The sequence below is a fragment of the Trichechus manatus genome, unplaced genomic scaffold (assembly GCF_000243295.1).
Source record: "Trichechus manatus latirostris isolate Lorelei unplaced genomic scaffold, TriManLat1.0 scaffold00087, whole genome shotgun sequence".
Taxonomy (NCBI): Eukaryota; Metazoa; Chordata; class Mammalia; order Sirenia; family Trichechidae; genus Trichechus; species Trichechus manatus.
In genome coordinates this window covers 11,176,501-11,195,164 of record NW_004444023.1, presented here as the reverse complement: position 1 = coordinate 11,195,164, position 18,664 = coordinate 11,176,501, and the positions used below count along the sequence as shown (strand labels likewise).

Genomic DNA, 18,664 nt, shown 5'->3' with positions numbered 1-18,664 from the left:
TGGGAAAAGGCATAAATATGGATCTCTTCCAATCAGTTGGCCAGGTAGCTGTCTTCCAAATTTTTTGGCATAGGCAAGTGAGCACTTGTAGAGCTGCATCTGTTTGTTGAAACATCTCAGCTGATATTCCATCAATTCCTGCAGCTTTGTTTTTTGCCAACGCTTTCAGCGCAGCTTAGATCTCTTCCTTCAGTACCATTGGTTGCTGATCATATGCTGCCTCCTGAAATGGATGAAAGTCGACCAATTCTTTTTGGTAACGTGTCTCTGTGTATTCCTTGCATCTTCTTTGGATGCTGCCTGCATCATTTAATATCTTCCCCCACAGAATCCTTCAATATTGCAACTTGAGATTTGAATTTTTTCTTCAGTTCTTTCAGCTTGAGAAATGCCAAGTGTGTTCTTCCCTTTTCCATAGCAGCACCTAAAATGGATCATTCATTTATAAGAAAATCAATAAGTATCTATGAATAAACAGCTCCAGATATGAAGAACAAAAATTACAATATACAGGTGTCTATTAACACCCTGGAGCCCTGGTGGCAAAGTGATTAAGAGCTTGGCTTTTAACCAAAATGTGGGTAGCTTGATTCCACCAGGCTCTCCTTGGAAACCCTATGGGGCAGTTCTACTCTGTCCTATAGGGTTGCTATGAGTTGGAATCGACTTAAAGGCAATGGGTTTGGTTTGGTTTTTTGGATTAACACCCCCTTCAATCCATCTATTAGTTTGTCACACTGTGATGGCTTCCATGTTGCTATGATGCTGGAAGATAGGCCACCAGTATTTCAAATATCAGTAGTGTCACCCCTGGTGGACAGGTTTCACCGAGCTTCCAGACTAAAACAGAAGAGGAAGAAAGGCCTAGATATCTGCTTCCAAAAATTAGCAATGAAAACCTTATGGATCACAACAGAACATTGTCTGACATAGTGCTGGAAAAGAAGCCCTCTAGGTTGGAAGGCACCAATGGACTCAAGCATGCCAGTGATCATGAAGCTAGCAAGAACAGGGTAGCATTTTGTTCTGTTGTGTTTGGAGTCGCCAATGGTTGGAGCTGACTTGACTGCAGCTAACAACAATAATTAACACCCCATTACTCTGATCATGCATATCCATGGGTGGCCGAGATGGTTAAGTCCTGGACTACTACCAGATAGGCTGGTGGTTTGAATCCACCCAGAGGTGCCACAGATTACAGGCCTGGTGATCTGCTTATGAAAGGTCACAGCCTTGAGAACCCTGTGGAGCAGTTCTACTCTGCACACGTGGGGTTGCCATGAATCAGAATCAACTTGATGGCAACTAACAACAAGAACAATTAACAAACCATTATCCTCATCATTGAATCCTGTGTGAGCTCTGGTCCTTCTTTAATCACTATCCCCCACCTTCCACTGTTACCATTATCTCTACTATCTCCAACATCAGTCAAATGCATGATGTGAAAGTCTTGGATCAACAATCAATATCCATGGAAGCAGCCGTTAAAAAATCAAAGGTTGTATTGCACTGGGCAAATCTGCTGCAAAAGACCTCTTTCAAATCTTAAAAAGCAAAGATGTCACTTTGATGACTAAGAAGCCTCTGACCCAATCCATGGTATTTTTAATTGCTGCATATTCATGGGGAAGCTTGATGATAAAAAGGAAAATGGAAGAATTGACACACTTGAATTATAGTGTTGGCAAAGAATATTGAATATATCACGGACTGCCAGAAGAATGAACAAACCTGTCTTGGAGGAAGTACAGCCAGAATGCTCCTTAGAAGCCAGGATGGTGAGACTTTATCTCACTTATTCTGGACATGTTATCAGGAGGGACCAATCCCTGGAGAAGGACAACACACTTGGTAAAACAGAAAGTCTGTGAAAAACCGGGAGACCCTTAATGAGAAGGTTTGACACAGTGACTGCAACAATGCGTTCAAACATACCAAAGAATGAAAGGATGGTGCAGGACTGGGCAATGTTTCATTCTGTTATACATGCGGTTGCTATGAGTCAGTCGACTGGATAACACCTAACAACAATAAAAAACTTTCCAGATACCTGCAACAGAATCTGGCATAGAAGGTTAAAGAGTGATTAAGCACTTGAGCTAGAGCACCAGGTCATCCTCCACTGTTTCTATGCTCATTGTGCGGCCATAGTCAAGTGTCTTGACTTCACTGTATATTCCTGCTCTGTAAAATGAGAGAATAATAGTGATAATTTCAATGATGGTTGTGATAATGATTGAGATGATGATGATGATAGTAATAATGAAGATGATCATGGTGATGATGGTGATGATGATGATACTGGTGGTAGGGATGAAAATGATGATGATGATATAGATTATTTTAGTTATCCGGTGCTGCTATAACAGAAATACCACAAGTGGATGGCTTTGACAAACAGAAATTTGTTTTCTCGAAGTCTAGCAGGTTAGAGTTCGAATTCAGGGCACCAGCTCCTAGGGAAGGCTTTCTCTGTCAGTTCTGGGGGAAGGTCCTTGTCATCAATCTTCCCTTGATCTAGGAGCTTCTCTGCCCAGGTACCCAGGGTCCAAAGGCCACACTCCACTCCCAGTGCTTCTTTCTTGGTGCTATGAGGTCCCTGTCTCTCTGTTTGCTTCTCTCTCCTTTTATCTCTTGTAAGATAAAAGGTGATGCAAGGAAACTTACCCTATATCGGATCAGGGCTGTGACCTGAGTAAGGGTGTCTCATTCCACCCTAATCCTCTTTAACATAACCTAATCTTGCCTCATTAACCACAGGCAGAGATTAGGATTTATAACACATAGGAAAATTACATCAGATCACAAAATGGAGGACAACCACTCAATACTGGGAATCATGGCCTAGCCAAGTTGACGCACATTTTTAGGGGACATAATTCAATCCATAACAGAGATGATGATGGTGACAATAGCGTTTTGTATTTTTGCCATTTGGTTTCCCTTTTGTGAACTGCCTATTCTTTTCCTTGAAGATTTTACTTGGCTTTATATATTTGTGTGTGTCCAAACCAAAAACCAAACCAGTTGTTGTCCAGTACATTCAGACTTATGGTAACCCCATGAAGCAGGGTCTTCCTGGCTGTAATCTTTATGGAAGTGGATCACCAGACCTTCTTCTATGGTGTGGCTGCATGGGTTCGAACAACAAACCTTTAGTTTAGAAGTTGAGAGAGGGCAAACCACTTGCACCACCCAAGGACTTTGTGTGTGTATATATACAAATGATTTGTCCATTTTATGAAAGCACAAATCTTCCCAAGCTTTGGGCTTTTTATTTATTGTTTATGGTATCTTTGAGTGTAGAATTGTTTTAAAATTTTACAAGGTATCCAGTACAATTCTAATGTATAGTAACCATATAGAACAGAGTGGAAATGCCCCATAGGGTGTCCAAGGCTGTAAATCTTTATGGAAGCAGACTGCCACATCTTTCTCCTGCAGAGTGGCTGGTGGGTTCAAACCACCAACCTTTCAGTTTTCAGCCCAGCATTTAACTACTGCACCACCAGGGTTCCTCACAAGGTGTATACACAACAGAATATTCCTCATCTACAAGCACACAGAATTTTTCTATATAAGTTTTTTCTTGAACAGGTTTATATGTCTTTTCCAGGCTTTTCTTGAAGAATTTCGATGCCTGGATTCTTCAGGGTACAAATAGTCAGGGATTGTGGACCTCCATTATTTGGTTTTGAAAGACCAAAGAATGGACACAGCATTTCCATAGCAGAAATACTGGTGAATGTGAAGACATGGGATCCATCACTCATGTTGAAAAAGGATAGGTTTCCAAAGTCCACATCCAGGAAAATGCCCACTTGGTATAATTTCAGTTTCATCCAGAAGATGGTGCGAGGCACAGTGCTGGCAGAGATCACTCCCTTTCTCAAACTCACAGTCCAGAATCCAAGTTCTGAATTCAGTACAATGGGTCCTTTTCGGTCAACGGACTCTCTGCAAACGCCCAGATGCCATTCTTGGCTTGTTCCCACATCCACCTCCCAGTAATGGCGGCCAGAGGTGAACTTCAGGGAACCCAGGACACCTAGTGCTTTGTTGAATCTCTCAGTGTGCTTTTGCCGATTCTGTCTGATACGCTCACATCGGACGCTCCTCAGGTCATCAGAAATGATAAGGAATTCACTGGCTGTGTCGACATCCAAGGTCATGTCCACTATGAACAGAAAAGTAACTCAGCAAATGGACAGATTATAGGCCCATTCTTCATTTCCACTGCATATGTATCTCTCATTTTTCTCAACTACTTTAATTCTACTCTTCCTCTAGAAGTGTCCAGGGAACAGTTTCCTGACCTTCCTGTCTAGAACAAATTACCCAAGTTAAGCATTGAAGATGGTCTGGTTGCGCTTAACTCCTAACCTAGAGGTTGGTGGTCAAACTCACCCAGTGGCTCCACGAGAGAAAGACCTAGCAACCAGCTTCCATAAAGATTGTTGTTGTGTGTCGTCAAGTTGATTCCGGCTCATAGCAACCCTATATGACAGAGTAGAACTGCTCCCTAGGGTGTTCTGGCTGTAATCTTTATGGGAACAGATCACCAGATCTTTCCTCCCGTGGAGCCATAGGTGAGTACAAACCACTGACCCCTCAGTTAGCAGCTGGGTACTTAACCATTCCACGACCAGGCCTCCTTTCTGTAAAGATTACACAGCCTGGGAAACCCTATGGGGAAGTTCTACTCTGTTAAATGGGGTTGCTAGGAGTCAAAACTTGACTTCACAGCACCCCAAAACAACAACTCTGTGATTACATTTAGCCCAGGCAAAAGACAGTACACAGAGCATGTGATATTGTCCACCCAGGGACCCCTTTAGTCAGATAATCTTCACTTAGTTCAGGTAACCTTCACATTGAATGGAGAGCTAGCTGTAACTATGGCTATTACTGTGCCCACATTTACCTTGGAACTTGAGCATCCTCGGGTTCATCTGCAGAGTGGCTCTCAGCTGGGGCTCTAGTTCCTTGATCTTGGAGACGAGCTTTCCCAGCTGCCACCTGGGCCTGATCTCGCTCTTCAGACAAACTTGAAGGCATTTGGGACCTGACAAAATCTCCCCCTGGGGCTCCTTCTCAAGGACAGTGATGCAGTGGAGGCAGCAAGTGTATCCACATTTCAAGTGCACAGGTTTCTCAAAATAGTCCTGGCAGACAGGACATCGGCCTGCCCCTTGAAATAGTTCAGCCATAGTGACTGCCTGGGAAAAGATGGGCACAGTCATGGAAGACTTTATGATTTCAATGTCTATTATTTTCTGGAAAGCTCTTGTGATTTACACGCAAAGTATTTCTAGGAATCAAGTTGTCTCCATCCCTAGTGGTGGGTACTGGGAATACAATTATAAAGGGCACATGATCCAGATGTTCAGAGATTTGGAGGGCTGGTTGGAGTGAGAAACAATGGCCATCACTGGACTTTAAGTAGAGTTGGGGTAAAGATGCAGACTCACATAGATGCTACACCAATACCTACCAGCCCAACATGGCTGCATCGCGAACCAATAGCAGGAAATGACAAGTTAAAGAAATCAAGGGGAGCTTTCAATTTGCTATCTTCTAGAGCACTGGCTACCAATGATCATGAAGATTGCATGGGGCCAGGCAATGGTTCATTCTGTTATACATAAGGTCACCATGAGTAGGAGCCCACTTCATGGCAACTAATAACAAGAGTATTCATTCTCATCTGGTGACAATTTTGTCCCCCATGAGACATTTGGCAATGTCTGGAGACATTTTTTGCTTGTCATAATTGGGGGATACTACTAGCATCTAGTGGGTAGATACCAGCGATGCTGCTAAACATTCTACAATACACATGATGGCCTCCACAACTAAAAATTATCCTGCCCGAAATGTCAATAGTGCCAGGATTGAAAAACCCTGACTGAGAGAAAGAGAGGCTATAATTTGATCAAGAAAAATATAAAAATATGTCACCATCATGGATTTAACTGTGTCTCCCAAAAATCTGTGTCAACTTGGCTGGGTCATAATTCCCAGTATTCTATGCTTGTCCTCCATTTTGTGATCTGATGTAATTATGTGTTGTAAATCCTAGCCTCTATGACTGTGTTTATGCCCATTTGGCAGTGAGTTATCGTTATGTTAATGAGACAGGCTTAGGTTATGTTAATGAGGATTAGGGTGGGGTGCACCACCCTTGCTTGAGTCACACCTTTTATCTCATAAGAAATAAAAGAAGAGAGAAGCTAGCAGAGAAAAGGGACCTCAGTACCACTAGGAAAGAACAAGAGCAGAGCGAGTCCTTTGGACCCAGGGTCACTGTGCTGAGAACCTCCTGGTCCTAGGCAAAGATTGATGCCAAGACACATGGAGATCTCCAAGGGATGCTGAGCCCACAGATGTTGAAAAGAGACAAGGAATTTCCCCAGAGCCAATAGAAAGTGGAAGCATTCTCCTAGAGCTCGTGCCCTGAATTCAGACTTCCAGTCTCCTAAACTGTGAGAGAATAAATTTCTGTTTGTTAAAGCCATCCACTTGTAGTATTTCTCTTATAGCAGCACTAGATAACTAAGACAGCCACTTCTTCACCCTGGGTGCAGAGATCAAATTTGTGCTCAATAATCCTAGAGTTGGGGGGCCATGGTGAATTCTCGCCTTCCATGCTGGAGAGCCAGGTTTGATTCCTGGCCAATGCACCTCATACCCAACCACTACCCACCTATCAGTGGAGGCTTGCATGTTGTTATGATCTGAACAGGTTTCAGTGGAGCTTCCAGACTAAGACAGACTTAGAAAATCAGCCAGTGAAAACCCTATGGACCACAATAGTCCAACCTCATTGTATATAGAATTACCGTGCATTGGGGGCTAACAAGACGGCAGCTAACAACCATACAACAATGCCAGAGTGGAGAGACAAAATATGAATAAATTTGGGACATTGTGGCAGGCATGTACTTGTGAATGACTAATTTCTATTATAAGGACCAGCACAAAACTGGTTCCTGTGAGGCGGAGGTTAAAGATGTCCCAAATGTCCGACTTTTCCAAACTGCTGTACTACTCCATCATCTCTAACATCAACCACTCCTCCTTCCCTCAGTACTCTCCCTCCCATCTTTGGGTTCCATAATTTGCTGTAACATCTCAGAGAAATAACAGTGTCAATGAAATGGCTCATGAGGTTGTAGAGGCTGGCAAGTTCTAAATCTTTGGGCCAGGAGGCTGGCAAGTTCTAAACCTTTGGGCCAGGCATCAGGCTAGAGGCGTCTCCTTACTCACGGGTTGCAGGGACTGACAAGCCCAAATCGGCAGGCCAACTGTCCACAGGCTGATGGCTCGCAAAGCTGTGAAAGCTAGAGAATCAGGTCAGATGATAGGCTACTGGCTCAAGTTCCAAGAATCAGAAGTCACATGATGATGAGCCTGATGCAGCATCCAGAGCAAAAGAGAGAGCTTTGCCACAGCATTCATGTGTATGTTGGATGCAAACCATACCCTCAAGGAAACTCCCTTTACTTGAGCAAAGATGTGACTTGAATAAAGGTGGTAAGGGTGGTGACTGGAGTAAGGGTGGTGACTTGAGTCACACCCTCTAATAAGGTGGTGACTCAAGATACATCTCATCCTAATCCTGCCTCATTAACATCACAGACAACTCGCTCCCAACTGGGACCTATAACCACAGGCATAGAGGCTAGGATTTACAACACATCACAAAATGGAGGATAATTACATAAGATCACAAAATGGAGGATGTAATGTGGCAGTTGTGTAATGATGTAACTGCCAAACCACTGAAAATCATGGCCCAACCAAGTTAATCATCACAGGTTGCATATACCTTATTTGCATTAGCAGCAAGCTGTCCGGTCCCCTTGGTGGGCCACAAGCACCTTATTTGCATAGTCCCACCCAATCATTGTGTGGGAGTCAAAAACACTGGCCAAAAGTGCCGTGTTATAGTAATTTGCTGCACCTCAACTTGTCATCCAAGGATTTGCTGATAGAATAAATTACCTTATTACCTTATTTGCTGCCTCTTTACTGCAATTTTAAGGAGTTCCTGGGTGGCACAAACTATTAAGCTCTAGACTACTAACTGACTATCCCGACCATGGAACAGACCATCAGTAGCTCATATGCAAGTTCAAGTTAAAGCAGAAGAAAATTAGAACAAGTCCATGAGACTCAAATTATGACCTTGAGTATACCCCACCTGAATTTAGAGGCCATCTCAGGATAGATTTAATGAGTTGAACACTAACGACCGAAGACCAGATGAGTTGTAGAATGACATCAAGGACATCATACATGAAGAAAGCAAGAGGTCATCAAAAAGACAGGAAAGAAAGAAAATACCAAAATGGATGTCAGAAGATAACTCTAAAACTTGCTGTGGAATGCCAAGTAGCTAAAGCAAACAGAAGAAATGATGAGGTGAAAGAGCTGAACACAAGATTTCAAAGAGTCACTTGAGAAGACAAAGAAAAGTATTACAATGACATGTGAAAAGACCTGGAGTTAGAAAACCAAATAGAGGAACACATTTGGCATTTCACAAGCTAAAAAAACTGCAGAAAAAATTCAGGCCTCGAGTTGAAATATTGAAGGGTTCTACAGGAAAAATATTGAACGACACAGGAAGCATAAAAAGAAGACGGAAGGAATACACACAGTTACTCTACTAAAAAGAATTGGTCAACATTCATCCATTTCAGGAAGCAGCACATGATCAGGAACCAATGTTACTGAAGGAAGACATTGAAGGCACTGAAGGCATTGGCAAAAAATAAGGCTTCAGGAATTGATGGAATACCAATTGTGATGTTTCAACAGATGCAGCACTAGAAATGGTCACTCATCTACGCCGAGAAATTTGGAATACAGCTACCTGGCCAACTGACTGGAAGAGATCCATATTTATGCCTATTTCAAAGAAAGATGATCCAAAAGAAAGTGGAAATTATCAAGCAATATCATTAATATCACACACAAAATTTTGCTGAAGATCATTCAAAAGTGGTTGCAGCAGTACAATGACAGGGAGCTGCCAGAAATTCAAGCCCAATTCAGAAGAGGATGTGGAGCCAGGGATATCATCGCTGATGTCAGAAGGATCCTAGCTGAAAGCAGAGAATACCAGAAAGATGTTTACATATGTTTTATTGACTATGCAAAGGCATTCAACTGTGTGGATCACAACAAATTATGGATAACATTGTGAAGAATAAGAACTCCAGAGCACTTAATTGTGCTCATGAGGAACCTGTACACAGATCAGGAGGCAGTCTTTTGAACACAGCAAGGAGATACTGTCTGGTTTAAAGTCAGGAAGGGTGTACCTCAGGGTTGTATCCTTTCACCATGCTTAATCTATATGCTGACCAAATAATCCAAGAAGCTGGACTATACAAAGAACATGGCATCAGGATTGGAGGAAGACTCATGCAGATGACACAACCTTGCTTGCTGAAAGTGAAGAGGACTTAAAGCATTTACTGATGAAGATCAAAGACTATAGCCTTCAGTATGGATTACACCTCAACATAAAGAAAGCAAAAATCCTCACAACTGGGCCAATAAACAACATCATGATCAATGTAGAAAAGATTGAAATTGTCAAGGATTTCATTTTACTTGGATCCATAATCAACACCCATGGAAGCAGCGGTCAAGAAATCCAATGAGACATTGCATTGGGCAAATCTGCTGCAAAAGACCCCTTTAAAGTGTTATAAAGCAAAGATGTCACCTTGAAGACTAAGGTGGGCCTGTCCCAAGCCATGATGATTTCAATCACCTCACATGCATGTGAAAGCTGGACAATGAGTAAGGAAGACCGAAGAAGAATTGATATCTTTGAATAATGAATATACCATGGACGGCCAAAGGAACAAACAAATCTGTCTTGGAAGTAATGCAGCCAGAATGCTCCTTAGAAGCAAGAATGTCAAGGTTACATCTCACTTACTTTGGACATGCTGTCATGAGTGACCAGTCCCTAGAGAAGGACATCATGCTTGGTAAAGTAGACGGTCAACAAAAAAGAGGAAGACCCTCAACAAGATGGGTTGACACAGTGGCTGCAACAATGGGCTCAAACATAGCAATGACTGTAAGAATGGCACAGACTGGGCAGTGTTTCGTTCTGTTGTACATGGGGTTGCTAGCAGTCCCAACTGACTTTACAGCAACTAATAACTAACTGAAAGGTTGGTGTTTCAAACCCACCTAGAAGCAATACAAAAGAAAGTCCTGGCAATCCGATTCTGAAGGTCACAGCCTGGAAATCCTATGGAGCACAGTTCTACTCTGACACACAAGGGGTTGCCATGAGTCGGAATGAGTCAATGGCAACTAACAGCTGCAATTTTAGAAATCTGAGAAGTATTAAAAGAATTTGTTGAATATTGGACTTACCTCTTTTTCCTGGATTCTCCTCTGGCCTCTAGCAGCTCCCACAGGCAGCACTCACACAGTTGCAGCGGCGGATGAATTCCAAATCTGCAGCTCTTAGGGAAGGCTGCTGGCTCACAGGGCTGTGGAAGCTGTCTATTCCGGCAGCAGGTCAGAGGGCGGCCTGCTGGCTAAAGTCCCAAGGAAGGAGATCAGAGGTCAGATGCAGGATCCAGAGCAAAATACCCGACCTTTGCCAGAACATCAGTATATATATTGAATGCAGGCCACACCCCAGAGGAAACTCCCCTTACAACTGATTGGCTGATCGCGTACGGCATCACGGAAATGATTACATTGCATTATTTACGGAAGAGCAATCTGTCCACTACTTGCCAAACCACTGAGAATCATAACCTAATCAAACTGACGTGTAACATTAACCATCACACCTTCCCTCCTCGCCATTAATCATACAGGACCACGCCTCTTAGTGTTACGGAAGGGAGTGAGAAGTGCACTGTTGAAGTAGAGAGCTTATACTGACAGTGTATATTCTACTTGTTGTCTGGTGCATTTGAGTCGATTCCATCTCAGGGCAACCCCATGTGACACAGTAGAACTGCCCCATAGTATTCTCGACGGGGCTGCACCCCGTCTTTCGTGCTCCTGTGTCCCCCTGGCGGCTCACCCGCCCTCCAGGGGTCCCAGGCTTGTCTCTGGATGCTCGTGGCAAGGCAGGCCCAGCTTCCTTACTATGCCTTCCTCACCACCGCGGAGCCTGCGGAGTTAGGGGTGGTGGTGGTGGTCGGGGGTTGCCCGCTGCCCGCCGCCTCCCGGAACCCACCCTGGGCCTGGGGACACTCCTCATCCTCAATTCGCCTCAGCCCCGCAGCCACCGCTCGACCACCTTCTCTCCCCCCTTTCCGCCTCCCCTGTTGACCTCCTTGGCACCTTAGGGCCCCCCCTCCTGCCTCCCCCTGCCCGCCCGCGATCTTCGTCGTCCCCCCGTCGCCCTGCGCCCTCCATGGTTGGGGGCCTGGTCCACGCGGGTGCAGGGAACTGGGGCCGGTCCCGAGCGTTGCCTATCCCGTGTCGGGATGGGAAAAGAGAGAGGGGCGGTTGGGAGGAGCCGGTAGGGGTGGCAGCAGTCCCGACCACGGGTCCCGGCGGCGAGGGCGAAGGGCGGGAGCTTTTCCCCTTCACCGGCGGGCAGAGCCGTGGTCCTGCGTTCCGCGGGAGGCTGCGGCTTGGGGTCTGCGTCCAAGCGACGGCTGAGCCCCCCGCCCCCACCCCCCGCCTCGCCCACTACCTTGTCCAAGTACTAGCGGGTCCCTGCGCAGAGATTTAAAGACCTTAGAGGGTCGCCTGGCGGTTGTGGTTCAGGGCGGCGGGTCCTCGGGTGTCCGGAGGCCTGTCCTCCCCTCTCCCCCAGACTCTGCCCCCAGGCCAGGGGGAGCGCCCAGTGTCCTGAAAAGGACCCTGGTGGGTAATGGTTAAGAGCTCATCTGCTCACCAAAGGTCGGCCGTTCGAATCCACTAGCGGCTCCTTGGAAACCCTATGGGGCAGTTCTACTCTGTCCTGTAGGGTCACTATCAGTCGGAATCGACTCGGTGGCAACGGGTTTGCTTTTGGTTTCAATCTCAACTGGAGCAGATCACCAGGGCTCTTTTATATTCTGTTTAATGGGACAAAATATCACCTTGTTACCACTCAAAAATTAGATGAAATCTTATGTCAGGGTTTCTCCTCTCCCCCTCCTGGTTCATTTTAGGACTCATTTCTCTGAAATAGATGACAAGAAAAATGCCTTCATTTTAAGGCTAAATCAGATTATTCGATAGTATTACATTGTTGTTAGGTGCAAAGTCCAGTCGGTTCCGACTCATAGCAATCCTATGCACAACAGAAAGAAATACTGCCCCGTCCTGCGACAACCTCAAAATCGTTGTTATGCTTTGAGTCCATTGTTGCAGCCACTATGTGACTCCATCTCGATGAGGGTGTTCCTTTTTTTTTTTTTTGCATACCTTCTTCTTTACCAAGCATGCTATCCCTCTCCAGGGACTGATCCCTACTGATAACATGTCCAAAGTATGTGAGACTTAGTCTCGCCATCCTTGCTTCTAAGGAACATGCTGGCTGTATTACAGTAGTGGGATTATAAAAAAATATGTAGGCTTCTTTACACATCAATATCAAAATAAAGTCAATCGATATAGCTGCTAGATGAAATCCTGTTTCATATGTTTGTTTGTTGCTGTTGTTGGTTGCTATCCAGTCATCTCTGACTCATGGCAGCCCCATGTACAACAAAACGAAATGTTGCCTGCTCCTGCACCATCTTCATGATCATTGGTATGTTTGAGTCCATTGTTGGATCCGTTTGATCTGGGATCTTTAGAATCTTGGAGAAAGGAAAAGAAGATTTAAAAGGGAAAGATCAGGAATGATGCAAAAGGAAGAAATCACTTTTTTTTTTTTTTTTTTGAGTGGAACCAGTAGCAAGCTCTACTTGAGAGCATCAACTACTTGAGGAAATAGCTCACGATGTACCCTGGGCTTCGTCCTGATACTTTGTAAAGTGCCTAATATAGGTGAAGACATGAATGGCTCGTTTTTCACACTTGTAAGTTATTCCTATGAATTATCAACATTTTTCTGGAACAGAGATGAACAAATTGAAGTAAATAAAGGCTACCTAAAGGTTCATCCACCAGATAGCAACACTGATTATAGCTGATTGCAATGAACATAAAATGAGTTTACATCTTGTTATTAAAACAAAAATCCAATCATACTGACTAACCTCATTCAGGATTTTTAGCAAAGCTTTAAGGGAATAACATATACCAGAGGAACCATAGTGCTGACAACTGCTGGAAAAATATATAAAATAAGCTTGTAAAATTAGCTAGTTTGGTCTCATTTAATTTAAAATGATAGTAATGTAATCTTACATTCATATTTAAGAAAAAAAAATACTCTCAGGATTAAAGATTTCACTTAGTTTAATACAAACCCTGACTACATTACCAGTAATGATATCATAGCCTGCAAGAATTTAATCAGCATTTAATTGGATTAAAGAGGCAAGGCAGAATGTGAATAAGGAGGAGGAACCTTCCCTATAAAAGGCTCTTTTGTGTCTGCTTCCCACAAGAGCTGAGCTACTGGTGGAAGCAGCTGGAGCCAGAGAAGAATCCAGGGCAGGAGAGGTGAGTCTAATCTCGTGTATATTCTTTTTATTTTTCAGGTGTCTAGAAATTGCAGTCGTGGTATAGAAGCATAAGAGGGATTTAGTAGCTGTTAATTTAACAAGTGTCGTCTGAGTGCCAACTCAATTCCAAGCACTATGTTTAAAATTAATCTCACTGGATCCTGCAGCTGTAAAATTGGTAAGCAGTCAATTTGGTATTCAGTCCCAGAAATAACATATTTGTTTTTGGATATCAAGCTGTAACTTGGGTCACTTTAGGAGATAGTGAAATTACAGCCCTCTTCAGTGGTTTGCTTTTAGGGGCCTGTGTAGCTCATTTGGTAGAGCATCAGACTTTTAATCTGAGGGTCCAGGGTTCAAGTCCGTGTTCAGGCATTCTTTGATTTTAGGAGCCCTGGAGACACAGTGATTAAGAGCTTGGCTGCTAACTGATAGGTCAGCAGTTAGAATCCACCAGCTGCTCCTTGGAAGCCCTATGGGGCAGCTCTACTCTGTCCTACAAGGTCACTCTGAGTCAGAATCAACTTGACAGCAACCAGTTTGGCTTTGGAGCCCTGGTAGCACAGTGGTTAAGAGCTCGGCTGCTAACCAAAAGGTCAGCAGTTGAAATCCACCAGTCGCTCCTTGGAAACTCTATGGGGCAGTTCTACCCTGCCCTATAGGGTTGCTATAAGTCGGAATCAACTCGACCGCAATGGGTTTGGTTTTTGGTTTTTTACTGCTTCAGATGTTCTAGATGTTTCTGTGCAACACGACCAGGCTGAGTCTTGAGAGGTGAAGGGTCTCCATGAGCACAGGCCCTTCCTCCACTCAATTCAAAGCACAATAATGATTTGTGACTTCCTTCTGGTGAGAAAATCAAATTTCTGAAATAGGAGCCCTGTAACTTTTATACTTGTACTCTCATTGCCTTGTTCTAGGGATGACCTCAGTTAGAACACGATCACTCTATGCATGTCTAAGTTGTCACTTGTCAGAACTAGTAGTCATTCGTCTCTTGGAAATTCACTTACCATTACCTGTTACCATCGAGTCAACTCCAACTCATGGTGACCCCATGTGTATCAGAGTAGGACTGTGTCCCATAGGGTTTCAATGGCTGATTTTTCAGAAATCAACAGGCCTTTCTTCAAAGGTGCCTCTGGGTGAACTTGAGTCTCTAACCTTTTGGTTGGCAGCCAAGGGCATTAATCGTTTGCACCACCCAGGGACTCTGGAAATTCACTTACCATTTTCATTTTCCCTCTCGCAGTGAACATGGCTGAGCACTTTAAAGAAGCAAGCAGATGTCCCCTGTGCCCAGCCTATAACGAGAACCCCATGTACCTGAAATGTGGATACGTCTGCTGCCTCCAGTGCACCAACTCCCTGCAGAAGGAGCCCCATGGCGAGGGCGTGCTGTGCCCCGCCTGCCCTGTGGCGTCTCAGAAGAGCGACATCAGGCCCAATCTCCAGCTGGGGAAGCTGGTCTCCAAGATCATGGAACTGGAGCCCCAGCTGAAAAAGATTCTGAAGATGGACCCAAAGATGCTGAAGTTCCAAGGTAAGGAATCTTACAACCCTCCCCCCACTCACCCACTAAAACCAAAAACCAAATCAGTTGCTATGGAGTCCACTCCAACTCATGGTGACCCCATGTGTGTCAGTAGTTCTGTGCTACACAGGTTTTGCAATGGCCTATTTTTCAGAAGTAGATCGCCAGGCCTTTCTTCCAAGGCACCTCTGAGTGGACTCAAACCTCCAATCTTTCAGTTAGCAGCTGAGCACATTCACCGTTTGCACACCCCGGGACACTCCAATATGAAAAAGAGTCCCATATTTGCTGCAACAGTTATATAGGATAATTTGAACTAGTCAGAGAGGCCAAGTAAATTTCCCCAGAAAAAGTTCTTGTTTAAGGAAGAAGAATGGAAAAAAGAAACTCAAGTGAATCAGTTATTTGCCTTTTGCAGCAGAAGTGAGGAGTGGGCCCATTGTCCATTTCCTGATCTACTTATTTTACTCTCCACAGTGGACATGACCTTGGATGTGGACACAGCCAGTAACCTCCTCATCATTTCTGCTGACCTCAGGACAGTCTGCTGTGGGCATTTCAAGCACCATCTGACAGAGCACGTGGAGAGGTTCGACTATGCCTTGTGTGTCCTGGGCACCACTCGGTTCACCTCCAGCCGCCATTACTGGGAGGTGGATGTGGGAACAAGCCAAGAATGGGATCTGGGCATTTGCAGAGAATCTGCTCGTCGACAAGGAAAGATTCAGCTGTCTACAGAATGTGGATTCTGGACAGTGGGTTTGAGAAAGGGGGGCTACTTCTTTGCCAGCATCACACCTGCCTTAGAACTCTGCGTGGACCCCAACTTACGCCGAGTGGGCATTTTCCTGGATATGGACATGGGAAGCCTGTCCTTTTTTAACATGAGTGATGGATCCCATGTCTTCACATTCACCAAGATTTCTGCTGTGGAGACTCTGCGCCCATTTTTTGCCCCTTCAAACCCAAGTAATGGTGATCAGGGTTCCCTGAGTATCTGTCCTGTGATGAATTTTTATTTCTTTAAGTTCAACTAATGTATTAAGGAGTTTGTGAGTTAAATAAACATTTGGATATGGGAAAATGCATTATATGATTTTCTAACTATTAGGGAAAACAACACTTATTCACAGTAAAATGTGTGTGTAAAGCTATTTGGGGGGAACTTAACCATTTGCTGTGGAGTTTCTCCATCTCATGGTGACCCCATGTGTTTCATAACTATTCCATAGGTCATTTATGACAGCGACTTTTTGGAAGTAGATTGCTAGGTCCTGCTTAACTGTTTGGACCACCCAGGGGCTCCAGGGAGAACCCCCAAACCCAAAATCAAACATGTTGCTGTTGAGTTGAGTACAGCTGCCACATAGGGTTTCCAAGCTGTAAATCTTTGTGGAACAGAGAGCGGCTGGTGGGTTCCAACCGCTGACTTTTCAGTTAGCAGCCAAGCACTTTAAACACTGCGCCACCAGGGTATCAGGGACAACCTAGTAGAAGCAAAATCAGCTCACTGGGGTTGGTCTTTTCCACCTCTGAGGCCACCAGGTGGTACCAAAGAGAATATAACCTCTGTTCATGATCAACTTCAAATAAATAAATGGAATACCCTTTAGGGATCAATCTTCCATGCGTAAGAGTCAATGAAAATACAAACATGAGAACATTCACAAAAATGTGTGAATATAGTAAAAGTTATAAGTAAATTAAATTTAAAAAAAACCACAAGATAATAAATAAAGACTTTTTGTATATACACACACACATATATATATCATTCTTGTAGCTCCAAATCAGTGGGAAAATGCAATGCGAAAGTACTTCTAAGAAAATACTGCTCCCAATTCTTAGAGTTATGTGTTTTCCGTTTGCCTTAAGGAGACAACAGAGGGGATGTTTTAATTTGAAATGATAAGAGTTTCCAGCAAAAACCAGGAAATGATGACCATAGTAATGAAAGTCAATCAGAGAAATAAATGAAAGACAATTTAATCTAATCACCTAAATGTCATCTACACCCTCTTCAGAAAATAGGGCTATTCAAATTCCTACTTCATTCAGTTATCCGTCTTAGAAATTTCTTTTTTTTTTTTTTTTTATGAAATTGGCCATTTCATCTAAGTTGTGAAATTCATCGGCATGAAGTAGTTCAGTATTCACCTGTTCTTTTGTCTGATGCCTAGGATGTGTATTAAGAAGCATGCTTTCATTTCTGATTTTGATAATTTGTGTTCTCTGGTTTGTTTTTTTTTTTCTCCCCTTAGTCGAGCTGGTATTTTATTATGACCTATGAGTCTTCAAAAAATATGATACATATTTTTATTTTTTAAAACCGTGTATCTTGTTTGTTTATTAATTGTGATGTAAGGGAAATAAATTATAAAAATAACTTTCAGTTTTGATGCTATCATTTAAAAAAAAAAAAAACAGGGCCTTCACTGGCTGACTGATTGACGGGAAACAGTTTGAAGCTTAGTTATCAAACCTCTAAAAGTAGATCTTAACAATTTTGGAGAAAAAGCCCTTTTGGAGAAGTGACTGTTGACTAGTAAGTATGCTTTTTGAAAGACTTCTGACTAGTTTTAATTTCTTTCCTTGATCTAAATATGAGGAGGTTTTACTTCTGTGAGCAAAAACTATTTCAAACTAACTTCTTTCATGAGAATTCCTTTTTTTTTTTTTTCCTAGTAACCTAGAAAACATTGTTTTGGATAATTTTTTTTTAATTGTGGTTTAGGTGAAAGTTTACAGAGCAAATTTTTTTCTCTTTAAACAATTAATATACAAACTGTTTTGTGACATTGGTTGCCAACCCTGAGATGTGTCAACCCTCTTCCCTTCTCTACCTCGGGTTCCCCATTTCTAATTCATCCAGTTTTCCCGTTCTTTCCTGCCTTCTTGTCTTTGCCTTTGGGTTAGTGTGCCCGTTTAGTTTCATAAACATGGTTGAAGTACGTGTTATTGATGGTTTTATTGTTGTTGTTCTTGTTGTTAGGTGCCACTGAGTTGGTTCACTCATAGCCACCCTATGTACAACAGAACAAAACACTGCCCGGTCCTGCGTTATCCTCACAATCTTTGTCATGCTTAAGCCCCTTGTTGCAGCCACTGTATCAATACATCTCATACAGGGTCTTCCTCTTTTCTGCTGACTCTCTACTTTACCAGGCATGATGTCATTCTCCAGGATCTGATCCCTCTTGATAACGTGTCCAAAGTATGTGAGACGTAGTTTCCCCATCCTTGCTTTTAAGGAGCATTCTGGCTGTACTTCTTCCAAGACAGATTTGTTGGTTCTTCTGGCAATCCATGATATATTCAACATTCTTCGCCCACACCGTAATTCTAAGACATCAGTTTTTCTTTGGTCTTCCTTATTCATTATCCAGCTTTCACATGCATAAGAGGCGATTGAAAACTCCATGGCTTGGGTCAGGTGCACCTTAGTTTTCAAGGAGACATCTTTGTTTTATACGCCTATCTAATCTTTTGCTGACGAGTAAACTTCAGGAGTGACTTCAGT

General features: G+C 43.4%; 2 protein-coding genes and 1 non-coding gene across 3 annotated transcripts; 2 read left to right on the top strand and 1 right to left on the bottom strand.

The window, feature by feature from the left end:
* Window positions 1-3,602: 3,602 nt before the first annotated feature.
* LOC101342516 (ret finger protein-like 1) lies at window positions 3,603-5,216 on the bottom strand. Its single transcript, XM_004381911.3, has 2 exons — window positions 4,928-5,216; window positions 3,603-4,180 (listed from the first exon to the last, which is right to left on the bottom strand). The coding sequence occupies exons 1-2, from the start codon at window positions 5,211-5,213 to the stop codon at window positions 3,603-3,605; spliced, it is 864 nt and encodes a 287-aa protein (XP_004381968.1). The 5' UTR covers window positions 5,214-5,216.
* An 8,696-nt stretch (window positions 5,217-13,912) lies between these two features.
* Window positions 13,913-13,985, top strand: TRNAK-UUU (transfer RNA lysine (anticodon UUU)). The gene has a single exon. It is a non-coding gene; the product is annotated as a tRNA-Lys (tRNA).
* An 870-nt stretch (window positions 13,986-14,855) lies between these two features.
* Window positions 14,856-16,181, top strand: LOC101342266 (ret finger protein-like 3). The gene is made up of 2 exons (XM_004381910.3): window positions 14,856-15,153; window positions 15,622-16,181. Exons 1-2 carry the CDS (start codon window positions 14,868-14,870, stop codon window positions 16,179-16,181), a joined length of 846 nt encoding a protein of 281 aa, XP_004381967.1. The 5' UTR covers window positions 14,856-14,867.
* The last annotated feature ends 2,483 nt before the right edge of the window (window positions 16,182-18,664 follow it).